General features: G+C 45.7%; 4 protein-coding genes across 4 annotated transcripts; all 4 read left to right on the forward strand.

Annotated features, from left to right (window-relative positions):
* Positions 299 to 2,147, forward strand: LOC8083539 (alpha-amylase isozyme 3B). The gene is made up of 3 exons (XM_002444462.2): positions 299 to 510; positions 597 to 1,556; positions 1,682 to 2,147. Exons 1-3 carry the CDS (start codon positions 406 to 408, stop codon positions 1,946 to 1,948), a joined length of 1,332 nt encoding a protein of 443 aa, XP_002444507.1. The 5' UTR covers positions 299 to 405; the 3' UTR covers positions 1,949 to 2,147.
* On the forward strand, positions 5,019 to 6,875 carry LOC110436912 (alpha-amylase isozyme 3D). Its single transcript, XM_021464617.1, has 4 exons — positions 5,019 to 5,166; positions 5,268 to 5,400; positions 5,516 to 6,324; positions 6,421 to 6,875. The coding sequence occupies exons 1-4, from the start codon at positions 5,074 to 5,076 to the stop codon at positions 6,700 to 6,702; spliced, it is 1,317 nt and encodes a 438-aa protein (XP_021320292.1). The 5' UTR covers positions 5,019 to 5,073; the 3' UTR covers positions 6,703 to 6,875.
* On the forward strand, positions 8,445 to 9,839 carry LOC110437129 (probable carboxylesterase 13). Its single transcript, XM_021465421.1, has one exon. The coding sequence runs from the start codon at positions 8,558 to 8,560 to the stop codon at positions 9,683 to 9,685; it is 1,128 nt and encodes a 375-aa protein (XP_021321096.1). The 5' UTR covers positions 8,445 to 8,557; the 3' UTR covers positions 9,686 to 9,839.
* LOC8083540 (ethylene-responsive transcription factor ERF109) lies at positions 20,882 to 22,102 on the forward strand. Its single transcript, XM_002444463.2, has one exon. It carries the CDS (start codon positions 20,980 to 20,982, stop codon positions 21,868 to 21,870), a length of 891 nt encoding a protein of 296 aa, XP_002444508.1. The 5' UTR covers positions 20,882 to 20,979; the 3' UTR covers positions 21,871 to 22,102.

Here is a 24,480-nt window from a genome sequence, read left to right on the forward strand (position 1 = left end):
TCCATGTCATGTACTCTTGCAGAATCAGTTCGCTGCGTGCGCCGCCGTGCGCGCTCGTAGCCGTCGTCGTAGTTGTACGCTCCCCGCTCCCGGTTGCTCGACGTGCGTGCCAGGCCGAGACACGTGCCGGCTAACGTTCATCTCCGTCTTAAATGTACGTCGATCCGTAGTACATCAACGTGGCCACTGATCATACTATCTAAAGTATATATATATCCAAACATTTGGACCACTGACCTCAAGTATATCCACATTTTGTGACCCCTATAAATACAACATGCACGGCCACGGGCTTGGCAGCTCACTTCCCTTCCAACATCCATCTCGTACACGTCCAGAACCAGAACAGCACGCACGTCCAGCTGCTGACTACTCTAACAGTGGACACGAGTCCCGCCCGCCGGCATGGCGAACCACCTGGCCGCCGGCCTGTTCGGCCTCCTCCTAGCTGTCGCGGTGCTGTGCTTGCTTATTGGCTCCAACACGGCACGAGCCCAGGTCCTGTTCCAGGTACGTGCGTGCGTCATCGAGAAGTGAACGTCTTTTTCCATGCATGCATGTACACGCATTGTTTGCTGACCGACGCACGCATGCAGGGGTTCAACTGGGAGTCTTGCAAGAAGCAAGGCGGCTGGTACAAGTTTCTCCAGGCGCAGGTGGACGACATCGCCGGCGCCGGCGCCACCCACGTCTGGCTGCCGCCGCCATCGCACTCCGTCGCGCCACAGGGCTACATGCCGGGGCGGCTCTACGACCTGAACGCGTCCAGGTACGGCACGGAGGCGGAGCTGCGGTCGCTGATCGCCGCGTTCAGGGGCAAGGGCGTGGAGGCCGTGGCGGACATCGTCATCAACCACCGGTGCGCCGACAAGAAGGACGGCCGCGGCGTGTACTGCATCTTCGAGGGCGGCGGCGGCGACGACGGCGGAACGGGGACGGGGCGGCTCAACTGGGACGCCGACATGATCTGCGGCGACGACACGGAGTTCTCCAACGGGCGCGGCAACCGCGACACGGGCAAGGACTTCGGCGCGGCGCCGGACATCGACCACCTGAACCCGCGCGTGCAGCGGGAGCTCTCGGACTGGCTCTGCTGGCTCAGCGCCGACGTCGGGTTCACCGGCGGCTGGCGCCTCGACTTCGCCAAGGGCTACTCCGCGGCCGTCGCCAAGGCGTACGTCGACAGGACGCGGCCGAGCTTCGTGGTCGCGGAGATATGGAGCTCCCTCAGCTACGACGGCGACGGCAAGCCGAAGCACAACCAGGACGGGGACCGGCAGGAGCTGGTGGACTGGGTGAACGCCGTGGGCGGCCCCGCCGCCGCGTTCGACTTCACCACCAAGGGCGTGCTGCAGGCGGCCGTGCAGGGGGAGCTGTGGCGGATGCGGGACGGCAATGGCAAGGCGCCCGGCATGATCGGCTGGCTGCCGGAGAAGGCCGTCACGTTCGTCGACAACCACGACACGGGCTCCACGCAGAACTCGTGGCCGTTCCCGCGTGACAAGGTCATGCAGGGCTACGCCTACATCCTCACCCACCCAGGGATCCCATCCATCGTGAGCAACACCAACCAGCATTAGCTAGCATTTCATCGATCGATCCTTTTTGACGCTACTACGTACGAGAAAGTAGCTAGCTGGCTAACCATATATTTGTGTGATTGCTCGATCGATGCATGCAGTTCTACGACCACGTGTTCGAGTGGAACCTAAAGCAGGAGATCAGCACGCTGGCGGCGATCAGGAAGAGAAACGGGATCCATCCGGGGAGCAAGCTAAGCATCGTAAAAGCAGAAGGCGATGTCTACGTCGCCATGATCGACGACAAGGTGATCACCAAGATCGGGACGAGGTACGACGTCGGCAGCGTGATCCCGTCGGGTTTCAGTGTCGCCGCGCATGGCGACGGCTACTGCATTTGGGAGAAGAGAGACTACCACTACCACTAGAGACGAGTGGGTTTGGCAAGTTACTTTGCGGCCGTCCCACGAGTCTTGTTAACGCCGAATGTGGCAGGTTACTGAGCTGCATGTAACAACACGCTAGTGCTAATAAAGCCTAAAGGGGAAAGCCCTGATCTAGCCTTTGTGCGTGCAACTTGTTTGTCTGTCTGGAACAAAATTTAGCCTTTTAAAAGGTGGAAATGGTCGAATATAAATAAAATTCTACTTCGGATAAATCAATCGCTCAAGTGAATCCAAAATTAGTGTTGAAGTTTGCATGAGAAAAAGGGTCCTATATATATGGCTGAAAGTACTATTTACTGATTTTTTTTTATAAGAGAGAAAAACACTGTTAAACAACCTAAGATTCAACAGATAAACTCAAACGAGTACGTTTCGAGATTATCTTTGGAGTTTAATCAAATTTCATCTTCGGAGTAATTGAACTGGACTAAGGCCTAAAGGTAAGCCTGCAGCCTTCCAGGCCGTCACAACCGGACCCGAGCACAGCCCATATACTACGTGCTAGGCCCAGTGACACAATACAAACGTGGCAGGAAAGTGGGTGCGGAGGCACCTTATGTTAGTTGGGCATAAATAAAAGAATAAAATAAAGTCTATGGGCCAACTTCAGATATGCCTTCCATTTGGGCAATAAATGAATGGGAAAAGTTTATTTTGCCTTTTCTGAACTACCCAGCACTCGCACTCCGATTCTCCACAGCTAGACAACCGTCCTCCTTCAATTCTAACCCTCAAAACTAATTTAATTACCTCCTTGCCCGGCTTAAAGTGGTTTTCAAGATAGTTTCAATCTTTTTCAATAAAAAAAAATATTTGGTAAGCACTTAATCAGGTTTCTAAACAACGAAAAATATCTCTAAGCTAATGCTTAAAATCATAGAGAGAGGTTAGGACAAGAGAAACCCCCAAAAAATATTTAGAGCTAATTAAAATATATCTATAAGCATTAATAAATTGAATTAGCTATATGGAAATGGAAAAGTGTCCCACAAAATTTTGGAAATCCCATAAAATTCTAATCAATGTCTAAACTCATTTTAAAAACATTTCATGACAAAAATATGAGATTCGTCTAGTATGAGTAAATTTTTGTTCTAGAAAGTCTTAAAAAGCATTTAGAGATTTATTATAATGTTTTGAAAATTTTCAAAGAATTTTTGGATAATTCCACTTTTCTAGAGGAAAATCTAATTTCTGGAAGCTTCCAAATGTATTTTCATGACCTCTTAATATATCATTTGAGATTCTCATGTCCTAATCTATCTCTAGATTTTTTTTCTCAATATTTTTAGAACTTTGCAGATATTTACCATGGTGTAAAATTCTTATAAGGTGCTATCCTAATTTTTTATTTTTAAAAATATGAAACATTTCGATGTTTTTTCATTCATGAACTCAATGCACTTTGATGATGTGGTGCTTTGAAAGCAATAAAATAAAATGCTCCATAGGCTAGACGACTTTTAGGTGACGATCCACATCCCGGATTTGCATCGCAGCCCAGGTAATCAATGTTTAACACTTTTTCGTTGGCTGTGAAGTTGCATCCATAGGTCATCTCAATTCTCACCACCAAAGCATCCACAAGTTGTATTTCTTTTTATCAATTGGAGTCTGCTAGTCCGCGGTGCAGGTTATGAAAAACAGGTTGCAGATGTAAATTAAAAGAGCAGGGTGGGTTCCAAAATGACTATGGGTGTTGCAATTTAGTGTCTACAATTTTGTTAAATACTTTGAAAACAACCTGGCAATTCGCAAGCTGAAAAACATGCCCCAAGAACCTAGCACCTTTACTGTTGTAGCACTTCTTCAATTCTATCACTAGTAATATACTTTTTGTTTTTAATTTGCTAAAGTCCTTTGGCCTTTGGGTTGGGAGCCGGCTATCCTCAATGGGAGTTTCATGACACAGTTTTCAACACATCAATATTTTGGAAACAGTGCATATGAGTTTTATGGGGATGAAACTCTCTCTACTCCCATGAAACTCTTATCATCTCTCTCTTCATTAATATAGCGCCACATCAGCATATTTAATGTGCATGAAACTCTAATGACAGCTCCATTGAGACTGGCCTAACTTCATACATTATATATAAGAAAATAAAAATGTGGTATTTTTCTAGTCTTCCTCAGACCTCAGTACAGGTGTTTCCTTCAGACATTTGAGAGACTTTTGTGGTCGGAGAACTGCTCTCTTTTACTCCCAATTTCCCAAACAACTGAACAAAGAAATGCCATCCGGAACGCTCTAGCCACTTAGCCAGTACCAGGACGCAGAGAAGTAAATTTACCAAGCCGGCAATTCAGCGAGTTTGAGTCCAATTTCGTCAGAGATGCGGACTGACATGGTCTCGCTCGTTATGACTGTTGTCGAGCAGGCTACATCCAGATGCATGCATGCATCTGAATGCATATATACTCCTATAGATTACGGTGGACCTCTTTCTGTTGGATTGCTTCGTCGGCCAAGCAAGCAAGCTCCATTGCCCCCATTGATTAGAGCATTATCCAGTTCTCACCGTTCGAGGTTGGCATCAGGCGGCTCGAACGCTCCATCAATCTGATCGATCACTTTGCGTTTCAGGATGTGGATAGCATCGCCAGGTCAAGAAATTTAAGGAGGTGAAAGCCGACGACGGGTGCCTCCATACGTCCGTCCAGTCAGAGCTAGGTACCGCCGCCGCTAGCTAGCTAGCCGAGTGTCGTGGCGCCCCCGCGGCCAGTCAGGCGGCCTCCATTTGCGACTGCCGGCACCCGCAGCCGCGCGCGCGCTCGATCGCCGAGCTCTTCCATCTCGCCGGGAGTGGTAGGACTGTGGGAGGCTGGGAGCAACGGCCGCCGCTGCAACCGTAACTGGTCTTCGTCGACAACAGCACCACGCCGCCGCATCTCGGCACCTGTTGTCCGCGCGGGACCTACGTGGCCCCTTTATCCATATATCCACATCGCATTAATGTGGGGGGCCTTCCCTCAACATTCCCTGCCTCAACCACCGTGCCGGCGCCGGCCTATATATAGGCACCCCCCGGCGAGCTCACTCGGCAGCACAACCGCACAACACCACCACCCAATCTGAAATACAGCAACTCGCAGTCGATCGAGACATGAAGCACTCGAGCAGCTTGTGTTTGCTCTTCCTCGTGGCGCTCTGCATCAGCCTGGCCTGCGGCCTGGTTCAGGCACAGGTCCTCTTCCAGGTACGAGTACGACTACGAAAGCTGTACACGTCAATGTTGTCGTACGTACGATGACGATCTCGTCAAACTTATCATGCCACAATCTGTGCACGTACGTGCAGGGGTTTAACTGGGAGTCGTGCAAGCAGCCTGGAGGCTGGTACAACAGGCTCAAGGCCCAGGTCGACGACATCGCCAACGCCGGCGTCACGCACGTCTGGCTGCCTCCACCCTCGCACTCCGTCTCGCCACAAGGTACTTTCACCTAAGGGCTCAGGCTCAGCAGAGTACTGAATCCATGTTTGTTGTCATAATAACAACTAACTCTGTCTGAACGACACGACGACGACGATCGACCATCTCGCCGCAGGGTACATGCCGGGGCGCCTATACGACCTGGACGCGTCCAAGTACGGCACGGCGGCGGAGCTCAGGTCCCTGATCGCGGCGTTCCACGGCAGGCGCATCCAGTGCGTGGCGGACATCGTCATCAACCACCGGTGCGCGGAGAAGAAAGACGCGCGCGGCATCTACTGCATCTTCGAGGGCGGGACGGGCGACGGCCGCCTGGACTGGGGCCCCGGCATGATCTGCAGCGACGACACGGAGTACTCGGACGGGACGGGCCACCGCGACACGGGCGAGGCGTTCGCGGCGGCGCCCGACGTCGACCACCTCAACGAGCGCGTCCGGCGGGAGCTCTCCGCGTGGCTCAACTGGCTCAAGTCCGACGACGTCGGCTTCGACGGCTGGCGCCTCGACTTCGCCAAGGGCTACTCGCCGGCCGTCGCCAGGATGTACGTGGAGAGCACCGCGCCGAGCTTCGTCGTCGCCGAGATATGGAACTCCCTGACCTTGAGCGGCGACGGCAAGCCGTCGCCCAACCAGGACCAGTGCCGGCAGGAGCTGGTCAACTGGGTGCAGGCTGTCGGTGGCCCCGCGATGGCGTTCGACTTCACTACCAAGGGCCTGCTGCAGGCCGGCGTGCAGGGGGAGCTGTGGCGGCTGCGCGACAGCTCCGGCAAGGCGGCTGGCATGATCGGGTGGATGCCGGAAAAGGCTGTCACCTTCGTCGACAACCATGACACCGGGTCGACGCAGAAGCTGTGGCCGTTCCCGTCCGACAAGGTCATGCAGGGCTACGCCTACATCCTCACCCACCCAGGAGTCCCCTGCATCGTAAGTGCTCGATCGTTAATCACACCAGAATCTCCAAGTTTAATTCACTCCCAAATCAGACTGTGCATGTACCTAACATAATATATATACATCCAGTTCTACGACCACATGTTCGACTGGAATCTGAAGCAGGAGATATCGACGCTGTCCGCCATCAGGGCGCGGAACGGCATCCACGCCGGGAGCAAGCTGCGGATCCTCGTCGCGGACGCCGACGCGTACGTGGCCGTCGTCGACGAGAAGGTCATGGTGAAGATCGGGACAAGGTACGACGTGAGCAACGTGATCCCGTCGGATTTCCACCCGGCGGCACACGGCAAGGACTACTGCGTCTGGGAGAAAGGGAGCCTCCGCGTCCCGGCTGGGCGGCACCTTTAGCAGTTCAGTCTTGCGCTGCAAACACAGCAGCGCGACACTGAATAGTCCGTCCCCCAACGTCTTTTCCTATAACGAGGATTTCCTGAATTTTACCCTTTTTTTTTCTAGTTCAGTTTCACATATATTCCACATGTACACACTGTCACAATCAGATATAAATAAACAAGGTTGATCTCCTAAACGTGTAAGTATGTTTCCTCAGTGATTTAGATTGAAAGACATTTGTTGGTGTATTGGGCCATGGCCATCACTGCGGCTGGGGGCATCGACCGTCTCCTCCTGGTCCTGGTGTGTAATTGAATTGCCCCGGCTGCACTTCCTCGATGCTGGTGCGCGCTCGGCTGGCCTGCGCATCGAGCAGGTCCTGCGCCTACCCGTGCCCCCCACTGAGGCCGGTGGTTCCCGTGGCGGTGGGGGTTCGGTGGTCGGCCCTTGGCTGGGCTAGCCTACTGCCCTCCAGCGGCAGCCAGGCCCATGGCGGACAAGGGTGAAAAACTCGTCAGGCTTCGTGCCTAGCACCGACGATGATGGCGCGCTTGATGTACTCTGCTGGACCCGTCACGCCTTTTGCGGAGCTGTTCATACCGCCGAAGCTCCTAGTTGTGTTCTGTCACTTCTGTGTGTACCCTTTTTATCACAACGCGACGGTTTCTTCTGCTGCACTTGACCTCGGCGGTGTGATTGTAGCCGATGCTTTGCCGATATCTCTTCTTCGACGCATGCTTTGTCATTATTGTCGCTTTGCTGCTAAGAGTGCAATGGCCGCTCTTTGGACCCCTTTCTGGTAGATACTTTGCTACTGAGTGTGTGCTGGCCCACTTCTCGGTGCTCTTTGCCACCGTGGTCGTTCAGTTCTTTGGCGGATGCTCCGTCGTCGTGGTCGCTTGGTTCGTTGGCAGATGCTTTGTCGTCTAAGTGGATGTTTTGCCACCTCGACTTGTTTTTTTTTGTGTAGGAAACCTTTGTGTTGTTGTTTTAATCCCAGGCACAGTTATAAGTCTAGAGTGTTGAGGGCAGTCGCTCTCTCTTTGTATCTTTTTTTTTTCATATGTTTATTCTAGGTTACGCACTATTATCTTAGTGGGTTGTAATATGTGCTATAAGGATTCTCTCATAAACAGGCTATATCTCCTGATCCTGAAAAAAAAAAGACTAGACATAGGGCTAAGGGCTAAATCAGTATAATTTTCTTGTTTGAGTGTTACCATCGTCTTCTTAAAATAGCGTGACATTTAGAAATTTACACGATAGACTACAAAACACCGACAATACTAATGCGATATCCTCCCTAGCCCCCTGGGATAAAAAGAAATAGAGCATATCCAAGAGATTAGTCAAAAAAAAACTAGCCAAATTTATTAATTTAACTATCTCTAAAATAGTTTTGACAAAAAAAATCTAGACTACTCCAACATACTCTATAACAACATCTCCAAGAGCATTTCTAAAATCTAACCTTTAGAGTGAGAGTCATTTAAGTAAAAATCTTTTTTATATCTTTATGTTCTCCAATACCGTTTAGAGAGTCATCTTCGTTCTCCATTTTAAGTAGCGAGAAATTCGGAACGAGGGTCATCCTCGATCTCTATCTTTAGATAGCGATAAATCCAGAATAGAGAATATCTATATCTAGATATATACATATATAATTAAATAGGCTATTTGAAGGTGTTTTTCATCCAAATATCTACTTCTACAATTTACAAAAGATATAAAGAGTCTTCGCTCTAAAAACAAAAATCGCAAGGCACAGCACAGGCGCGCGGCGCTCTCTACAAAACGCCGACACACTCATATATAGGAACTCCGAGGAAGTTTGCAGCTCGTGTTTTGCTTCGCCTTCACAACTTCTCTCATGGCGGGGAGCTTCTGCTTCTTGTCCGCCCTGGTGCTTCTGGTAAACATGGCAGCTGCGTTGCTTACCCCACCCGCTCTTCCTCCCGGGCTGGCCTCCGTGGGCGCCAGCGCCGACGACGGGGAAGTCGACTTCTTCTTCTTCCCGTTCCTAGTCCTCTACAAGAGCGGCCTCGTGCAGCGATTCATCGGCACGGACACCGTGCCAGCCTCCACGGACGCGGCCACCGGCGTCACCTCCAGGGACGTCGTCGTCAACGCTGCCACGGGCCTCGCCGTGCGCCTCTACCTGCCTCCTAGCCTCGCCACCAACCGCACAGGCACGGACACCGACGACAGCGGTGGAAGGCTGCCGCTCCTCGTGTTCTACCACGGCGGCGCGTTCGTCACAGAGTCGGCCTTCTCGCCGACGTACCACCGGTACCTGAACGCGCTGGTGTCCAGGGCACGGGTGCTCGCCGTGTCCGTTGAGTACCACCTCGCGCCCGAGCACCGCCTCCCGACGGCGTACGACGACGCGTGGGCGGCACTCCGGTGGGCGCTCGCCAACACGCGGCGGGCCGGGACCGGGACGGACCCCTGGCTGTCGCGCCACGCCGACCCGGCGCGGCTGTTCCTGGCCGGCGACAGTGCCGGCGGCAACATCGCGCACTACGTGGCGCTGCGCGCGGGGCGGGATGGCCTTGACTGCGACGACGGCGCTGCCGCCGTCCGGGGCCTCGTGCTGCTCGACCCCTACTTCTGGGGGAAGCGCCCCGTGCCGTCGGAGACGAGCGACGAGGACATTCGGCGGTGGCACGAGCGCACGTGGAGCTTCTTGTGCGGCGGCCGCTACGGGATCGACGACCCGGTGATCAACCCGGTGCCCATGCCACCGGAGGAGTGGCGCCGGCTCCCCTGCACGCGCGTGCTGGTCACCGTGGCGGGGCTGGACATGCTCAGCGCCAGGGGCCGTGCGTACGTCCACGCGCTCAGGGCCAGCGGGTGGCAAGGCGAGGCGGAGCTGTACGAGACCCCCGGCGAGTATCACGTCTACTTCCTGAACAAGCCCGACAGCGATGAGGCGGCGAAGGAGATGGAGGTTGTGGTGAACTTCATCAATGGCGATCAAGTGAGCACCAGAGGATAGGCGGAGCCTGATGTGAAACATATGGGGGCCCAATTTGTCAATTGAATCTATAAATATATAAGTCGTGAAAAAAAATAATGTTAGTAATTATAATTAAGTCATAGTATACAAAATACATTTGACAATAAAATAGCTGAGCATAAAAGATTCTCTAAAAATGCAAAGATCTCGATTGACATTTGACAACAAAATATTACTCAATTAGCCACTTCTAGTACAAATATTATGTAGATTTTATCGACTGAAAAGTCAGAAAGGAAAAAGGATAGAAGAATCAACAAGACTCTAAATGACGCATAGCAACAAAAGCAAAGAAAACAGACTAAGAGCATAAAAAATACTCAAAAAACCAGTTCTCCAACCTTCCCAAAACATATTGAGAGTCAAAAAAAAAAACAGTTTTCTAACCTTCCCGAAGCATATTGGGAGGACAACGTATCATATGCAACCCAGCTTCGTGTGCAACCTATGCAACCACTAATTAAGACCACAGGATCTAGATCGTCTGAGATTTTTTTCACTTAAACACCTCCACCTGTGGGTTTAAATCTAATCCGTATGTATCCAGATGGGAGGATTTAAGTGAAAAAAAACCCTCAAACGTTGGATCTAGATCTTGTGGTTTTAATTGGTGGTTGCATAGATTGCACACGAAGGTGAGTTACACATGATACGTCCTATTGGGAGACATAAAAAAGCTGAAACTCTAACTGTTCTCCAACATTAATTCTAAAAACTTCATCTACTCCTCTCGTTGTCGAGGCTAGCTAGCACGACCTGCGTCCCCGCAGCGTGTACGACCCTCCCACCGACGCCGCTCCCAGCCTCCGCTCGTGTACAAGCTGCGAATTCGAATACAAATGGCAGAAGAGAGATACAGCATGCAGCAGCACTAGCTAGCAAGTACTTCCTTCATCCCAAATGGTAAGTCATTCTAAGAATCTTATAGAGTCAATTTTTTGTAAGTTTGACTAAATTTATATTATAAAATTATTATTATTAGGATACTAACTAAGTATCATTAGATATTCTTCCTTAATTATATTTTTATAGTTACAAATCTTAGTATTTTTCTCTATAATTTTGGTCAAACGTGAAAATGTTTTGACTCTCCAAGATTCTTGGAATGACTTAAAATTTGGATGGAGTAGCAATCGATGAACTGTTTGCAAAGTTGCGAATATCCAGCTCGACAGTTCCAATCGAACAGGCGAACCAATGGATCGACGACTACCTTCATTGATTCGCGCATGCTTAGGCTGATGGGTCTCATCTAGATCCAAACAGTTTTGTTGGATTTTGACATTGTATTTAGTAATTTTTATCTAACCATGAACTAACTAGGCTTAAAAGATTTATTTCATAAATTACAGACAAATTATGTACCTAGTTATTTTTATCTATATTTTAATACTCCATGCATTTGCCGTAAGATTCAATATAATAAAAAATTTTAAAAGTTATTTTGGGATAAACTAAACAAGGTCTCGATGGACGAGCTGGGCGGAGGCGACGAGCCACATGCCCCGATCCCCACGGTCGCCGACGAGCGCGGCTCCCTCACTGGTGTCGCCTCATACCCGTTTGCAGTCGCGAGGCTTGGTGCATGACGTGGAGAAAAACACCAAGAAACTTTGGCACTAGGCAGATACGCGGACGAGAAAGTGCAATTCTCTCCAGCTGTGCATAGAGGTCTGTAGCATGTAGCATGGCCTCGTCGCCGCTAGTCTAGGACGAGTGCGTTGTAGGTCGCTATTGGAATCAATGGGGGCAGGTAGTCAAAAGGAATAAAGCTATGACATCACGACCAAACAGGGTTAAACCCATGATTTGAACCACAATTTCAGACCATTAGGAAACCACAATGGTTAAGCTAACCCAAATTGAACCAATCTACTCTAACTGCAGACCCACATCCAACCAGCCCCACTAGAATGTTCAACCCGTTTCCACCCAAACCAAATAAGTCTAAAAGGAAACTCGAACCATGAAAATCGGGGTGTCTCTAAACCACTACCAGCTTTAATTTCATCTGCCTCTTGTTATCCACCTCTCCTCCTCTAGTTCCTCTATTGTACTCTTTGTCCATTGTTGTCCACCATCTTCTCCTTGAGTCCCTACTAATGGAGGACTCACCACTCATATGTACACTAGTCATGTTGGTAATGGCCAAAGGATCAGCAGCATCACTCAGATGAGGAAAAAGAGCAGTGCACCCATGCCAAATGCATGTGTTGGTCTTTTTTGATGCTACATATGCATTGTAAAGATTTGCAATGCCACGGCTCTCAATTGCTCAAACTTTGATAAAATTTCATCAACTTATAATTTTTTGACTAGTCAAAATAATTGAATCCCGAGCCAAATTTTCTAAAATTTATCCATTTCCGTAGCCACTACCTGGAATACAGTGTCCACAATAATAGCATAACCATGGTCGCTGAGTCCTAGAGCTAATTGACTACTCATGCTCATGGTCAACGCTCACTGCAACGATCCCACATGATGTGGATGGTCAAGTAGGCGCTCAAAGAAGAGGAGGAGCCAAAAATATCAAATTTGAGGATGAAATATGGAGACATGAATGTCAATGATCAACAATGAGGCATAGGACCAGAAAAAATGGAGAAAAAAATAATCTAAAGAAGACCGAGAAAAACTCTAGGCCAATCAATATAATGATTAGCGGCATGAACCCTAAAAACTACATTTTGTAACTCCATGAAGAAAGATGGGATTTGGATTCAAAGGTGAAAAACTAAAGGAAACCATGTTTGAAGTTGGACCTATTAGGAAAGCAAAAACAACATGTCAAGGATAGTCGTCTTGCTACCATCTATTGACATGGTCACCTCTCATTTACTAGATCTATTTATGTAGTCATATTCACTCACTTTTTCCTTGGTTTAGAAAATAGACCAGGATGGTCCATCACTATATCATCCCTCTTGAACCCTTAGTAATTGGCATAAGGAATGAATCCATAAAAATGATGGGATGGCCCCATGATGAAACTATAACATTCCATTCTAGATTACATAATTCCTTAAATCAATCACCCCATTAGAGTTAGTGTCTCATTCACAAAGATTTTTGTTTCCCTATTCTCATGTTCCAACAAGTATAGAAGACAATTCTAACGAACAAGCCCATCAACCTATGTCCCTAAACAAGATAGCAATTTTAAAGATATTAGAAGTTCATGGATGAACTTAGGGTCATACTACTAATTCAATTTTTTTTTGCTTTCTGCCTTTTTAAAATTTCTAACTGAATACACAGATTGGTACAATGCGATCTATTTTCAATTATGATTTTTTCGGTTCATTTGCATTTCCATCTCTAATCAGAATTCTCATCTGTTTGTTTCCAATATATGTCTAGTTGAAACATTTTCTTGAATTGTATTAATCCTTGTTGTAACCCATCTAGATTTTGGCTTCCCAATTTCAAACCCGCTATAACCTATAATACAATTTCTTCCTACACATGTTAGGTTAACCCCTAGTCCTCTCTTCGGATTTTATCTATTCTTTTATAATGATAATTTAGAGGTCACTTTTGAGTAATTATTCACAATAGCAAAGGTAATAATCCTTTTAGAAAGATTTAAATGCTACTACTGTCAGTGCTGACTAGAGTACGCTGAACTGATGGTTCGCTTTTGTATGTAGGATTTTTTTTTACATGTATTATGAGGATTTAACTTGATGGTTCCTTATGAAGAGGGTCGGAAAAAAAACCTCCAATTATAGTAGTATATGATGATTGGTTCACTATCCGTGCTTTGCCAGCTATAAGGCCGATAGCTCTTGCAATAGGTCTCCAAATATATATGATAAAACAATCACAAGTTGTAGTGGTGCAAGAGTACTATTTGGTAGGATAAATATAGATACTCTTTTTTATAAATCAGTTAAACTAAAAAAATGTGAATAAAAAATTAATTTAGAATAATTATATTCATGTAGGGACCGAGATGTATAGCAAGGGTGTGACTCACCGGACCACTCTGCAACTGGTTTTTTATCTAATGAGCCAAAGAAGCTATATCTAACTATATTTTGACGATGATAGGAACTTGACTTTTTAGAGAGGCTGTTGGATATTTTTATTTTAGAGAATAGCTAAATTATCAAATTTAGAATGTATCTTTAGCTAATTTTTTGAAGTTGCTCTGAGAGCTCTTAACGACAAAAGCTGGAGTGTTCAAAGATGAGGAACCAAACAGGGCCTGAAAATGTGTTCATCTGCACCGATCAGAGCGGTCACATCACGAATGTGTCTGCAGTCTGCACACAAATGAGGGACTGCTGGGCTGGGGCCCCTGTCCTGATTGCCTGATGATATCATTGAGCGACAAGAAGAGGTCGGCATGAGGCTGTGGGCCACTCCCACTTTGTTCTCTTGTCCGGTTGTCCCCAAAAGTCCATGTGCGCCCAAATCTCATTGGCCTAATGAAGTAATTAGATGAGCATTGCCGACCATAATGAACAGACTGCTTTTCCTTTTCCCTGACGTAGCAAATCTGATCAGACATCACAGTCTGGTAAAAAGGAATTATGAACGGGAACGCTAATATTTAGCGGTCATATAGTAAAAATGCACTGCGCCATATGTACTCTGTCCCTCTGAAACTTTTTTTTGGCCTGTTCGGATCATGGGAATTTCAAAGGATTTTCAAAGGAATTGATATTCCTGTAGTTTTAGCTACTGTAGCTATATTTGGATCAAAGGATTCATTGGTTCCCTTCCAAGGAAAGATTCCTATATCTATATGTTTTGGAGGAACTTTAAAATCCACAGCAACCTCATGGTTTCCTTTCCTTTGGGAAGTACTCCCCCGTCCCAAAATAAGTGTCACTTATGCTTCCCAAAAAATAACTTTAACTAAATATATAATAAAAGATATTAATATTTATAGTATATAATCAGTATCATTGGGAAGATCTTTAAATCTAGTGTTTTAACAAATTTATTTATAGACACAAATATTATATGTATTTTTTATAAATTATAAATCGAGTCAAACTTATAGTAAAAGAACTTAAAATAACATTTTTTTTTGGACAGAGGGAGCACGAAACAAACACGCTCTAAAAGACACAGTGGGCGTCATCTTGCAACTACTTGTTTAGCATCTAATACGTCAGTGAAGCTTTGATTTAAGGAAGAGAGAAGGAAAGTGATAACAGGATACCACAGGACATTGATAAGCAGGCGCCGCTATTGAGTGATAACATTAACAGGATACAAGTAGAAGAGAACACTGGTGTGCAACAATTAATAAAATAGGATTATTTTTTGGCTTTTATATTTCTACTTGCGTATTCCCGCGTTCCAAACACCCACTTATATGAAATTAATGTGTTCTTCCTTTCCTCTGTTCTGTCATTGCATTCCTATGCTTTTCCAAACAAACCCTTAGGATATCAAGATATATTTCATGATATATTTACGAAGCTGGATTTACAATACCAAGGCCTTGTTTAGTTCCAAATTTTTTTTGCAAAATAGGAATAGTAACACTTTCGTTTGTATTTGATAAATATTGTCCAATCATAAACTAACTAGGCTCAAAAGATCCGTCTCGTCAATTCTCACCAAATTGTGTAATTAGTTTTTATTTTCGTCTATATTTAATACTTCATGTATACGTCTAAAGATTTGATGTGACGGGAAATCTGAAAAATTTTGCAAAATTTTTTGGAAACTAAACAAGGCCAAATAAATACGTGGGCACATCATAGGCGGAGCTAGGTACATGTGCATGTTAGGCCATGGACCACCCTAGGATTTTACTAGTGTTGGAATGTAGAACTATAGTGATGTGTTGTATTTGGAACTCCCTATCATTTGCTTTATTACAACTAGAAGTAAATCTACGTCATCGCGTAAGTGTGGCCTGCTGCTGACTGCTGAGCCCTCAAAATACAAAGGTACATCCTCTGAAGAAGACTCGTAAATTCTCAAGAACCACATCTGATCTGTGGTCCTGACAGGCTTTTTGTTGATAATAACTAGTACGGCGGTCTCTTGTTATGATGTTTATCTAGAATCTGAGGTAGAGTGATGATCTTCTTTCAGCCGATGAAAAGGGAGATACCAGTACGTGGATTGGATATGTTACTAGTTGGGTGGCAATAGGCCTTGTTTAGATGGAGAGTGAAAAAATTTTGGATGTCACATCAAATGTTTTATAGGATGTCGGAAGGGGATTCGGATACTAATAAAAAAAACTAATTACATAACTCGTCTGGAAACTACGAGACGGATTTATTAAGCCTAATTAATCCATCATTAGTATATGTAGGTTACTGTAGCACTTAAGGCTAATCATGGACTAACTAGGCTTAAAAGATTCGTCTCGTGATTCCAACCTAACTGTATAATTAGTTTATTTTTATATATATATTTAATACTTTATGTATGTGTCCAAACATTCGATGTGATGGGTGAAAAGTTTTTGGGTTGGGAACTAAACAATGCCTTAGCAAAATAACGTTGCTTTTTGGGGGGCAACAAAAAAAAAAAAGAAGAAGAAGGTTGCACCAATAACTGAGGAACGGGCCCGGCGGGCGCTAACGGCAATCCTCCTCCACGTGTTGGTCGGCCAGCATCGCCCCCGCACAAGCACAAGCGAACGAGATGTCCACAGCCACGTGCATGCGTCTCCGCTGCACGCCTGCACTGCACGGATGATGAGCGCGACCGGACGAGGTCGTAGCTAGTCAGGTCGGCACGACGCACTTTTTTATTCCCTTGTCACGTCAGCTCAGGCGGGAGTCGGCAGCAGCGCGCCGGTGGTCGGTCGGTCACGCCGCTTGAACCGCTTCCCGGTCCCGGACGGGGAATTCGCGCGCGGTCCGAATCGCGCACAGGAACCTGATCGACGTCGCGACACGCCCCGCCTCGGTGCGATCCATGCGATGCGGCGCCGTCCCCGCCCCCGCCCCGGAAGAATTGTTGCGCCATCGTCGGCTGATCGGCGCGCCCTGATTCTGATTGGGCTGCTGAGCTTCGCCGACCACCGCGCACGTGTTCATCTATCTCTATACATACACCCGTCGTCCGATACGACATCATCATCATGCATATCACGCTGACGTACTTACGCCTCGGCATTGGCGGATGCACGAGGGGGGGGGGGCTGGGGTGGCTGCAGCCCCTCTCTTGGGCTCAAATTTTTTTTAACGCATTTCTTTTTAGGAAAAGATTTCATATATTTGATATTTTTCTATGCTTATTTTATGAATCTTTGTCTTTGAACACTTTGAATCAATATTGAATTATCAATCTTAGCTATATCTATTAGGTCTTGTTTAGTTCCCAAAATATTTTGTAAAATTTCTCAGATTTGCCATCACATCTAATCTTGCGGCACATGTATGAAGCACTAAATATAGATAAACTAATTACACAGTCTAACTGTAATTTGCGAGACGAATCTTTTAAGCCTAGTTAGTCCATGATCGGACAATATTTGTCAAATACAAACGGAAATGCTACTATTCCTATTTTGCAAAAAAATTTGGAACTAAACAAGGCCTTAGTGTACTGGATTGAGTGAGAAAAAATTTTTAGCATGTATTATTTAGCCTCCCTCTTAATCCATTTCTGGATCCGTCACTGCGCCTCGGCGGTATGGATTGGGATAAACACGAATCCGAAATTCCGATTGCACCTGAGGCACGTACAATGGTCGTCGTCTGGTCTCTGCGGATTGCTTGCTTCTGCACTCTACCATGCGTGACAGCGCGAGATCGGATGGCACAAAGGTGCATTACAGCCAGGTGGCACAATTGCAGGCGTGCCAAATAGTAGTACCTCCTGCCTCCTGCTCCCACGACACAGTCAAAAGAATAGTACACTTTTAATTAAATACATCGTCTTTGACTGGCCTAACACTCCAGCAGTGCGTTTATTTAAGTTTAAGTGTTCTTTTTTTAATTAAACTATAAGTTTAATAAGTATTCTGGAATAGTACTGCTACGAGCAACGGGGCAAAGATTCAGCCACACACGATGACACGAAGCAAAGAATTTGACCTTGACGTGTTTGACGCTGACCAGAGCACCACTCTCCTGAATCCGCAGTGGAGCGCCCGGGAGCTGTCGCCAATCTGTATTACGCGTCGCCGTCGTCGAACCAAACGTCCCAGTTCTCCACACGTCACGACCACCTCCGGTTCACGCCACCAACACAGGCACGGGGGGCAGTATCGTCAAGTGGCAGCAAAGGCACCGGTATTCGTAACTCTTTTGGGTGTGTGGGACCCGGGAAAAGCACGATTCCGTCGAGATCCGAGTGATATTTTAGGTACTAGTATTCAGCAGCATGGATCTCATTTTTGGTGCATGATGAACGGCCTCGAATAAATAATACACGGGTTCGTGCCTGACAGGGCGACAGCAGGTTAAGAAAACAATACCGTAATTTTTACTTGATGAAGGTCAACATTCTTTTTTACATTTTACCCACTTGTGTGAACAACATTGGTTTTTTTTTCTTTCTAATAAACCCATGTTTTTAGTGTTTCCTTCATGCACGTATTAGCTCACAACAAGGCCAGTGCTAGAATCTTTAACGTGTACTCCAGGACGAGAGAAGCATAACACTAATCTCAGTGCAAAGTCGTTCGTTTGGCTGATAGAGCATGACAGAAAATACTGTTGGATGATTTATCATGAGAGAAAAACACTAATAAATGGCTAGCAAATTTGGCTGATAAACCCAAACGAACAAGGTACTGTTAAATTAGATGTTGTTAAATTAGTGTCTAGTCTGTCTACTACAGACAGAACCTCCAATGTATAGTACCATGTTATGTTTATTGAGCCCAAACACTAATGAATGTACTTAGATGTTGTTAAATTAGTGTCTAGTCTGTCTACTAGAGACAAAACCTCCAATGTATAGTATCATGTTATGTTTATTGAGCCGTAAAACAATAAATTGTTATAATGTTGTTTTCTACAGAGAGTGGACCCTCTTGTGTCTTGTCTAGGATTGGATTGGATTAAAGCAGAAACAAATTAGTAGGTGTTAGGATTTGGTTGGGTGCAATAATACTTAATCACCTTACGATTGGGGTCACGGGTTAGGCTTGGGTGGTCCATGTCAAGGATAGTGACACTGACACCTACTCAATGCACATGATACTACTCACTGGGACTCGCCTGAGAGAGAGAGAGAGAGCAAATTTCCATACCAAAACCATTTTAATTAATTGGCTGTCTATAGTTACTCATAGTATGAACCTGTGTTAGTATATATTTTGTCATGTTAGCAATGTTTGGACCATAGATTGCATCATTTGCTAAGTTGTTATATGTATTTGAGCAATTTACTGATTGCTTGTTAGACTACTCATCACCTACCAAATTGTTTTAAGGTGGATACATTTTTTTAGATCATGTTGATGTTTAAAATGTCAATTTATTTATAATTAGTGGCTGTCTTAGCCTTGTCGTCTAGTTTCCTTCATTGGTAACGGGTAAGCATTTTAGAACTTTTATGATGTTTTCCTCTTTTCTTTCCTATCTTCCGCTGCTTATAGACTAAAAAACTACCAAGCGCTAATTTGGATGTTTGAAATAACGAGTAATAACCAAAGCCTACATAGCTTTAAAGTAGTATTACTAATGGACAATCGGATCATGTACATTTGAAGCGTATTTAAATGATGGTTTAGACTGAAATTAGAGAAGATTTTGTCACTACCATGGCAGAGTTCTTCGCCACATGTGCTTCCAAAAATATATTAAAACTTAGGCTACATAAATACTCTGCCATTATACTTTGGAAGGGAGTGAGTATATCAACTAGTATAATGCGCGATTGACATGGTACAATCTTCAAAAATACACTTTAACTACTAATTTCTCTTTAATACATAAGTTATGGTAACAAAAGTTTGATCATCAAAAGTATTTCTAAATACTAATGCAATGTAATCATTTTTGTAATATAAAATTTTAACGGAGTAAATTGTAGGACTTTGCGTATTCAAGCTTTATCCATAACTTTCTCTAGAAAGAAATGGCTATCCATATTTCGTTTTCGTTCAAAAATGATCTTTTTGAAAAGCTTAAGTGATTACAGTGAGCAATTGGGCTCTGTTTTGACCGCCGTAAATGATTTGTCAAAATTACTAGCAATAAGTTGGGCCTTGTTTATTTTTTTTTAGCAAAATAGACACTGTAACATTTTCTGTATTTGATAAATATTGTTCGATTACGGATTAACTAAGCTCAAAAGATTCATCTTTTAAATTACAGGCAAACTATATAATTAATTATAATTTTTATCTATATTTTATGCTCCATGCATGCGCCGTAAGATTTTTAATGTAACGAAAAATCTGAAACTTTTTGCAAATTTTTTTGAAAATTGTCTTAATAAACTGCAAAACATTAACCTGCACAAGATTGAAGTGCTTTAATGTGGCTTGACGACCAGGTAGGAACACTGAAAACATGACCAGCTTTTCAAATCCGTATTTATATCCGTAACAGAATTGGATTAAAAAAAACCACCAGACACCAGCCATCCATCCTTATCCGTAACAGGAATTCGTTCTCGAAGCCTTTCCGACAGGTGGGCCCCATCATCCTTCGAAGTCCCCCCTCCACGACCGACCTCGCGACGAGACGAGACTCGCTATGACCCCTTCAACGAACGGGACCACTCGCTTAGATAAAAAATTATTAATTTTTTAGATTTTCCGTCGTATAAATCTTACAACATATATATATAATATTAAATATAAATAAAAAATAACTAATTATATATTTTATCTGTAATTTGTGAAAAAAAATTTAAGTCTAATTAGTTTATAATTAAATAATATTTATTAAATGCAAACGAAAATTTAAACTATGTCTACGCAGTTCGCTGACGTCAGCTCAGCCATCACGACCCCGCACTATGCCCCACCCTTGCCGCGCGTCCACACCACGTCGCTTTACAGCCAGGAGGGCAAAACCGGGACAGAGAAAAAGAAGGGGAAAACAGAGGGCATTTCGCGCACGTTGCACACGTTTACTTTGCGCGCGCTGAGAGGGCAGCATTAGCAGGAGCTGGAGCTTGCTAATCAATCCGTGCGCTTCTCTGTCCGCTTCTCCGCGTAGCCTTCGACGTCAACGCCGTATAAAAGCCTCCCCCCCCCCTCTCCAGTTCCCGCTCTCAGTTCAAAGCAGCGAGCGCCTCGCCATCATCATCAGACCTCAGACGAACACACACACACACACACACACACACACACGAGCTCACATCGCAACAGCACCCCGCACATGACCAACCGCGCCTTCTCCGCCATGGCAGCGAGCCACCAATCATCCTACATGATCCGATTCGACGGCGCCCACTCCGACGACCCGTCGCCGAGCTCCGCCGGCGCCGAGCCGCCGGGCCCCGCGCAGCCGCAGCCGCAGCCGCAGCCACCGTTCGCGGGGCGGAGGATGATCTCCCCCGAGCAGGAGCACCAAGTCATTGTCGCCGCCCTGCTCCACGTCGTCTCCGGGTACACCACGCCGCCGCCGGAGGTCTTCCCGCCTCCACCGCCGCCGACAGCGGCGTGCTGCCAGCTGTGCGGGATGGAGCGGTGCCTCGGCTGCGAGTTCTTCGCCGCCGCCGGGGAGGGCTGCTTATTACCAGCGACGACCGCATTGGACGGCGCGGGGAAGGCAGTGGCCGCGGCGACAAGCGCGGCGCCGGGGCAGAGGAGGCGGAGGAAGAAGAAGAACAAGTACCGCGGCGTGCGGCAGCGGCCGTGGGGGAAGTGGGCGGCGGAGATCCGCGACCCGCGCCGCGCCGTGCGCAAGTGGCTGGGCACGTTCGACACCGCCGAGGAGGCCGCCAGGGCGTACGACCAGGCCGCCATCGAGTTCCGCGGCCCGCGCGCCAAGCTCAACTTCCCGTTCCCCGAGCAGCTGGCGACGGGCACGGGCCACGACGAGGCCAGCGCGGCCGCCACCACCAAGTCGTCGGACAACACGCTGTCGCTGTCGCCGTCGCTCTGCAGCGACGAGCGGGAGCGGGAGCGGGGGCAGCCGGAGTGGCTGCCGAGCGCCGGGCTCGGAGGGCAGGAAACAGGGGAGCAGCTCTGGGAAGGCCTGCAGGACTTGATGAAGCTGGACGAAGGCGAGCTCTGGTTCCCGCCAACCTCGAGCGCTTGGAATTGAAACGTCCGCGATCAAATCCCAGCCGTTCAACTAGTTTGAAAAGGAACATCCTAGCCTTTCGCTATGCTTTTTTTTTATGACTCTTCTTTTTCTGAGCTCTGTTGTACTTATTTGAACAAAGCAGAGTTTTGTAAATTACAGTAGAGTCCTCCTACCAAGTATATTGAACAGGGCAATTTTGGAGTGTACGTATTTTCTACTTGGAAGCAATTAACACGAGATGACTACTGACTTGCCAACCAAATTCAATACACGAGAATTTGGATAAAAAAATTTGGATAGGGGTATTTCGTACTCCACTGGCGTATAGTAGGATTGAGGCTAGGCCTTCATAAAATTTGTGAATAATATTCACCGATCAATATGATCCACGTGGTAATTAGCCACGTCGGTGGTTGGCAGATTAAGTATTGTTATGTCTGTATCATGTTGTTCGGTGACAGAATTGCTACGCGATGATTAGTTTATTTTACTCCACGAGCGGAATACAAAGGCATACTACTCTGTCACCGAGCAACTATTTTAAAGCAACCATTCTATTATGATCTAGTATCTACTACTTTTCAGTTGGTTGTTTGAAAGCAACAGATATCCATTACTATTTTGAGCCAGTGGATGATGTAGATTTCAATTGCGCAATCTTCTATAGTTTCACTTTTTGCGTCGCTCCTGGAACACCAACGGGGGTGTATAGTTTGAGAAATAGAATGACAATTCATCTTCTCTCCTTACATTTTGTTTGATTTATAGAATGTAATGTAATTGTTTGATTTCTTTTTTTTTTGCGAGACCCGGTTACAAACGCAGACGCTCATATACACGAGCGCACACTCACCCCTATGAATGTAGGCACGCACACCCTGTCCATATGGGCACCTCCGAATAATCGAGTTGGACCGACAAATCTCGAGATCACCATAGGCGCCTGTGTCAAGTCGAGGACTTGAACCTAGGTGGGCAGGTTCCACCATAAGAAACCCAATCAGCTAATCTATGATCAGTTCGTGTAATTGATTGATTTCTTGTTACATCATCCATCAACAAGCTAATACGGAGTAATTAGTAAATTAGATTGTTCCACCAAAATGTTGGAATGAAGTCTTTATTAAGGCGTAAGGGTCTGTTTAGATGCACTCAAAAACTCAAAAGTTTATAAGATTCTCCATCACATCGAATCTTGCGGCACATGTGTGGAGTATTAAATATAGATTTAAAAAATAACTAATTGCACAGTTTACCTGTAAATCCCGAGACAAATCTTTTAAGCCTAGTTAGTCCATGATTGGACAATGTTTGTCAAATATAAATAAAAGTGCTATAGTGTCAAAATAAAAAAAAAAGGCCTAAACCTGACCATGGGCAATCTGACCTAACCTGCTCTGCCCAAAAAATACCTAATCCCAACTAGTGTGGCAGCTTACTAAATGCAAATGAGACTCTAGCAAAACTCTTACTAAAACTGCCCTTACTATCCATATGCTGACTTTCTGCACCTCAAGATGGACTTCGTCCCTACTGAATCAGATGAAAACTTCAATTGTAGATCATGATTATTGGGATCGTAAAACCATAGATTACACCTAGTCAAACCGTAGAATCAGCCTAATAAGATAATAGGATCACAAAGTCATAAAACCGCACCCGTGATTTTGCTATGTGTTATATAATGTATTCATTTATTTATTTATAGGCTTTGCATATTCTTATTCTTGCCTCTCTACCTGAGAACGCACAACCGTCAACGAAGCCAAATTATGGTTAGACTTGTGTAGTACAGGGCAAATAATCTTTGGTTCTACCGCAGACCTGGTTTTAACGTGAAGTCTACAACTCGGCAATGGAAGAAAGATACTGAATACCGTATTCTGCTAAGCTTTACATTCTCTGCAAGTTAAATCGGTTATCGACACGTGTTTCCCTAATCCCACGGCAAGATCACCAAACATACAAGATCCAAGGGATATACAGCTGCAAAATGTATTTCACACTTGACATGAGAGAGAGAGAGAGTGGTGCCTCAGAGAAGTCATTTTACTGATCAAGTTGTCTCGCTTGTAAGTACTGTTCACTAAATTTTTATAAGAGAAAAATATTATTGAATAAGTGAACAGGACAAAGAGATAGCCTCTACTACAACCACTATACTAAGGTCGGGTTTAGATCCAATTTTTTCTTTAGATTTTAACACTATAGCACTTTCGTTTATATTTGACAATTATTGTCTAACCATAGACTAACTAGGTTTAAAAATTTTGTCTCGCAAATTACAAGTAAACTATGTAATTATTTCTTTTATCTATATTTAATGTTTATACATGCATTATAAAATTTAGTGTGAGGAGAAATCTTGAAAAAAAAATAAATTTTGAGGTTAACTAAACAAGGCCTAATGCTCACGCTCGTCGTGATCTCTGACTGTGAAAATCTGAATATCTCCATACGGACGACGGCCACATCTAGCTAGGAACGCCCCCCTCCTCTGGCACTCGCAGTGATACCGATTGTCATTTGTGAGTGACGTCTCCTAGTCCTGAGAATTGACCCGTCTGCCGTGTGCCGTGAGACCATCTTCGATAGGAGTTTCATAACACAGTTTACGCATCAATATTT

This window comes from Sorghum bicolor, chromosome 7 (genome assembly GCF_000003195.3).
Source record: "Sorghum bicolor cultivar BTx623 chromosome 7, Sorghum_bicolor_NCBIv3, whole genome shotgun sequence".
Taxonomy (NCBI): domain Eukaryota; kingdom Viridiplantae; phylum Streptophyta; class Magnoliopsida; order Poales; family Poaceae; genus Sorghum; species Sorghum bicolor.

Coding starts and splice junctions, on each gene's coding strand:
- LOC110436912 (XM_021464617.1), top strand. CDS start 5,074: ATGAAGCACTCGAGCAGCTTGTGTTTGCTCTTCCTCGTGGCGCTCTGC. Junction 5,401..5,515: donor GCACTCCGTCTCGCCACAAG/GTACTTTCACCT, acceptor ATCTCGCCGCAG/GGTACATGCCGGGGCGCCTA. Junction 6,325..6,420: donor ACCCAGGAGTCCCCTGCATC/GTAAGTGCTCGA, acceptor ATATACATCCAG/TTCTACGACCACATGTTCGA.
- LOC110437129 (XM_021465421.1), top strand. CDS start 8,558: ATGGCGGGGAGCTTCTGCTTCTTGTCCGCCCTGGTGCTTCTGGTAAAC.
- LOC8083540 (XM_002444463.2), top strand. CDS start 20,980: ATGACCAACCGCGCCTTCTCCGCCATGGCAGCGAGCCACCAATCATCC.
- LOC8083539 (XM_002444462.2), top strand. CDS start 406: ATGGCGAACCACCTGGCCGCCGGCCTGTTCGGCCTCCTCCTAGCTGTC. Junction 511..596: donor GAGCCCAGGTCCTGTTCCAG/GTACGTGCGTGC, acceptor GCACGCATGCAG/GGGTTCAACTGGGAGTCTTG. Junction 1,557..1,681: donor ACCCAGGGATCCCATCCATC/GTGAGCAACACC, acceptor CGATGCATGCAG/TTCTACGACCACGTGTTCGA.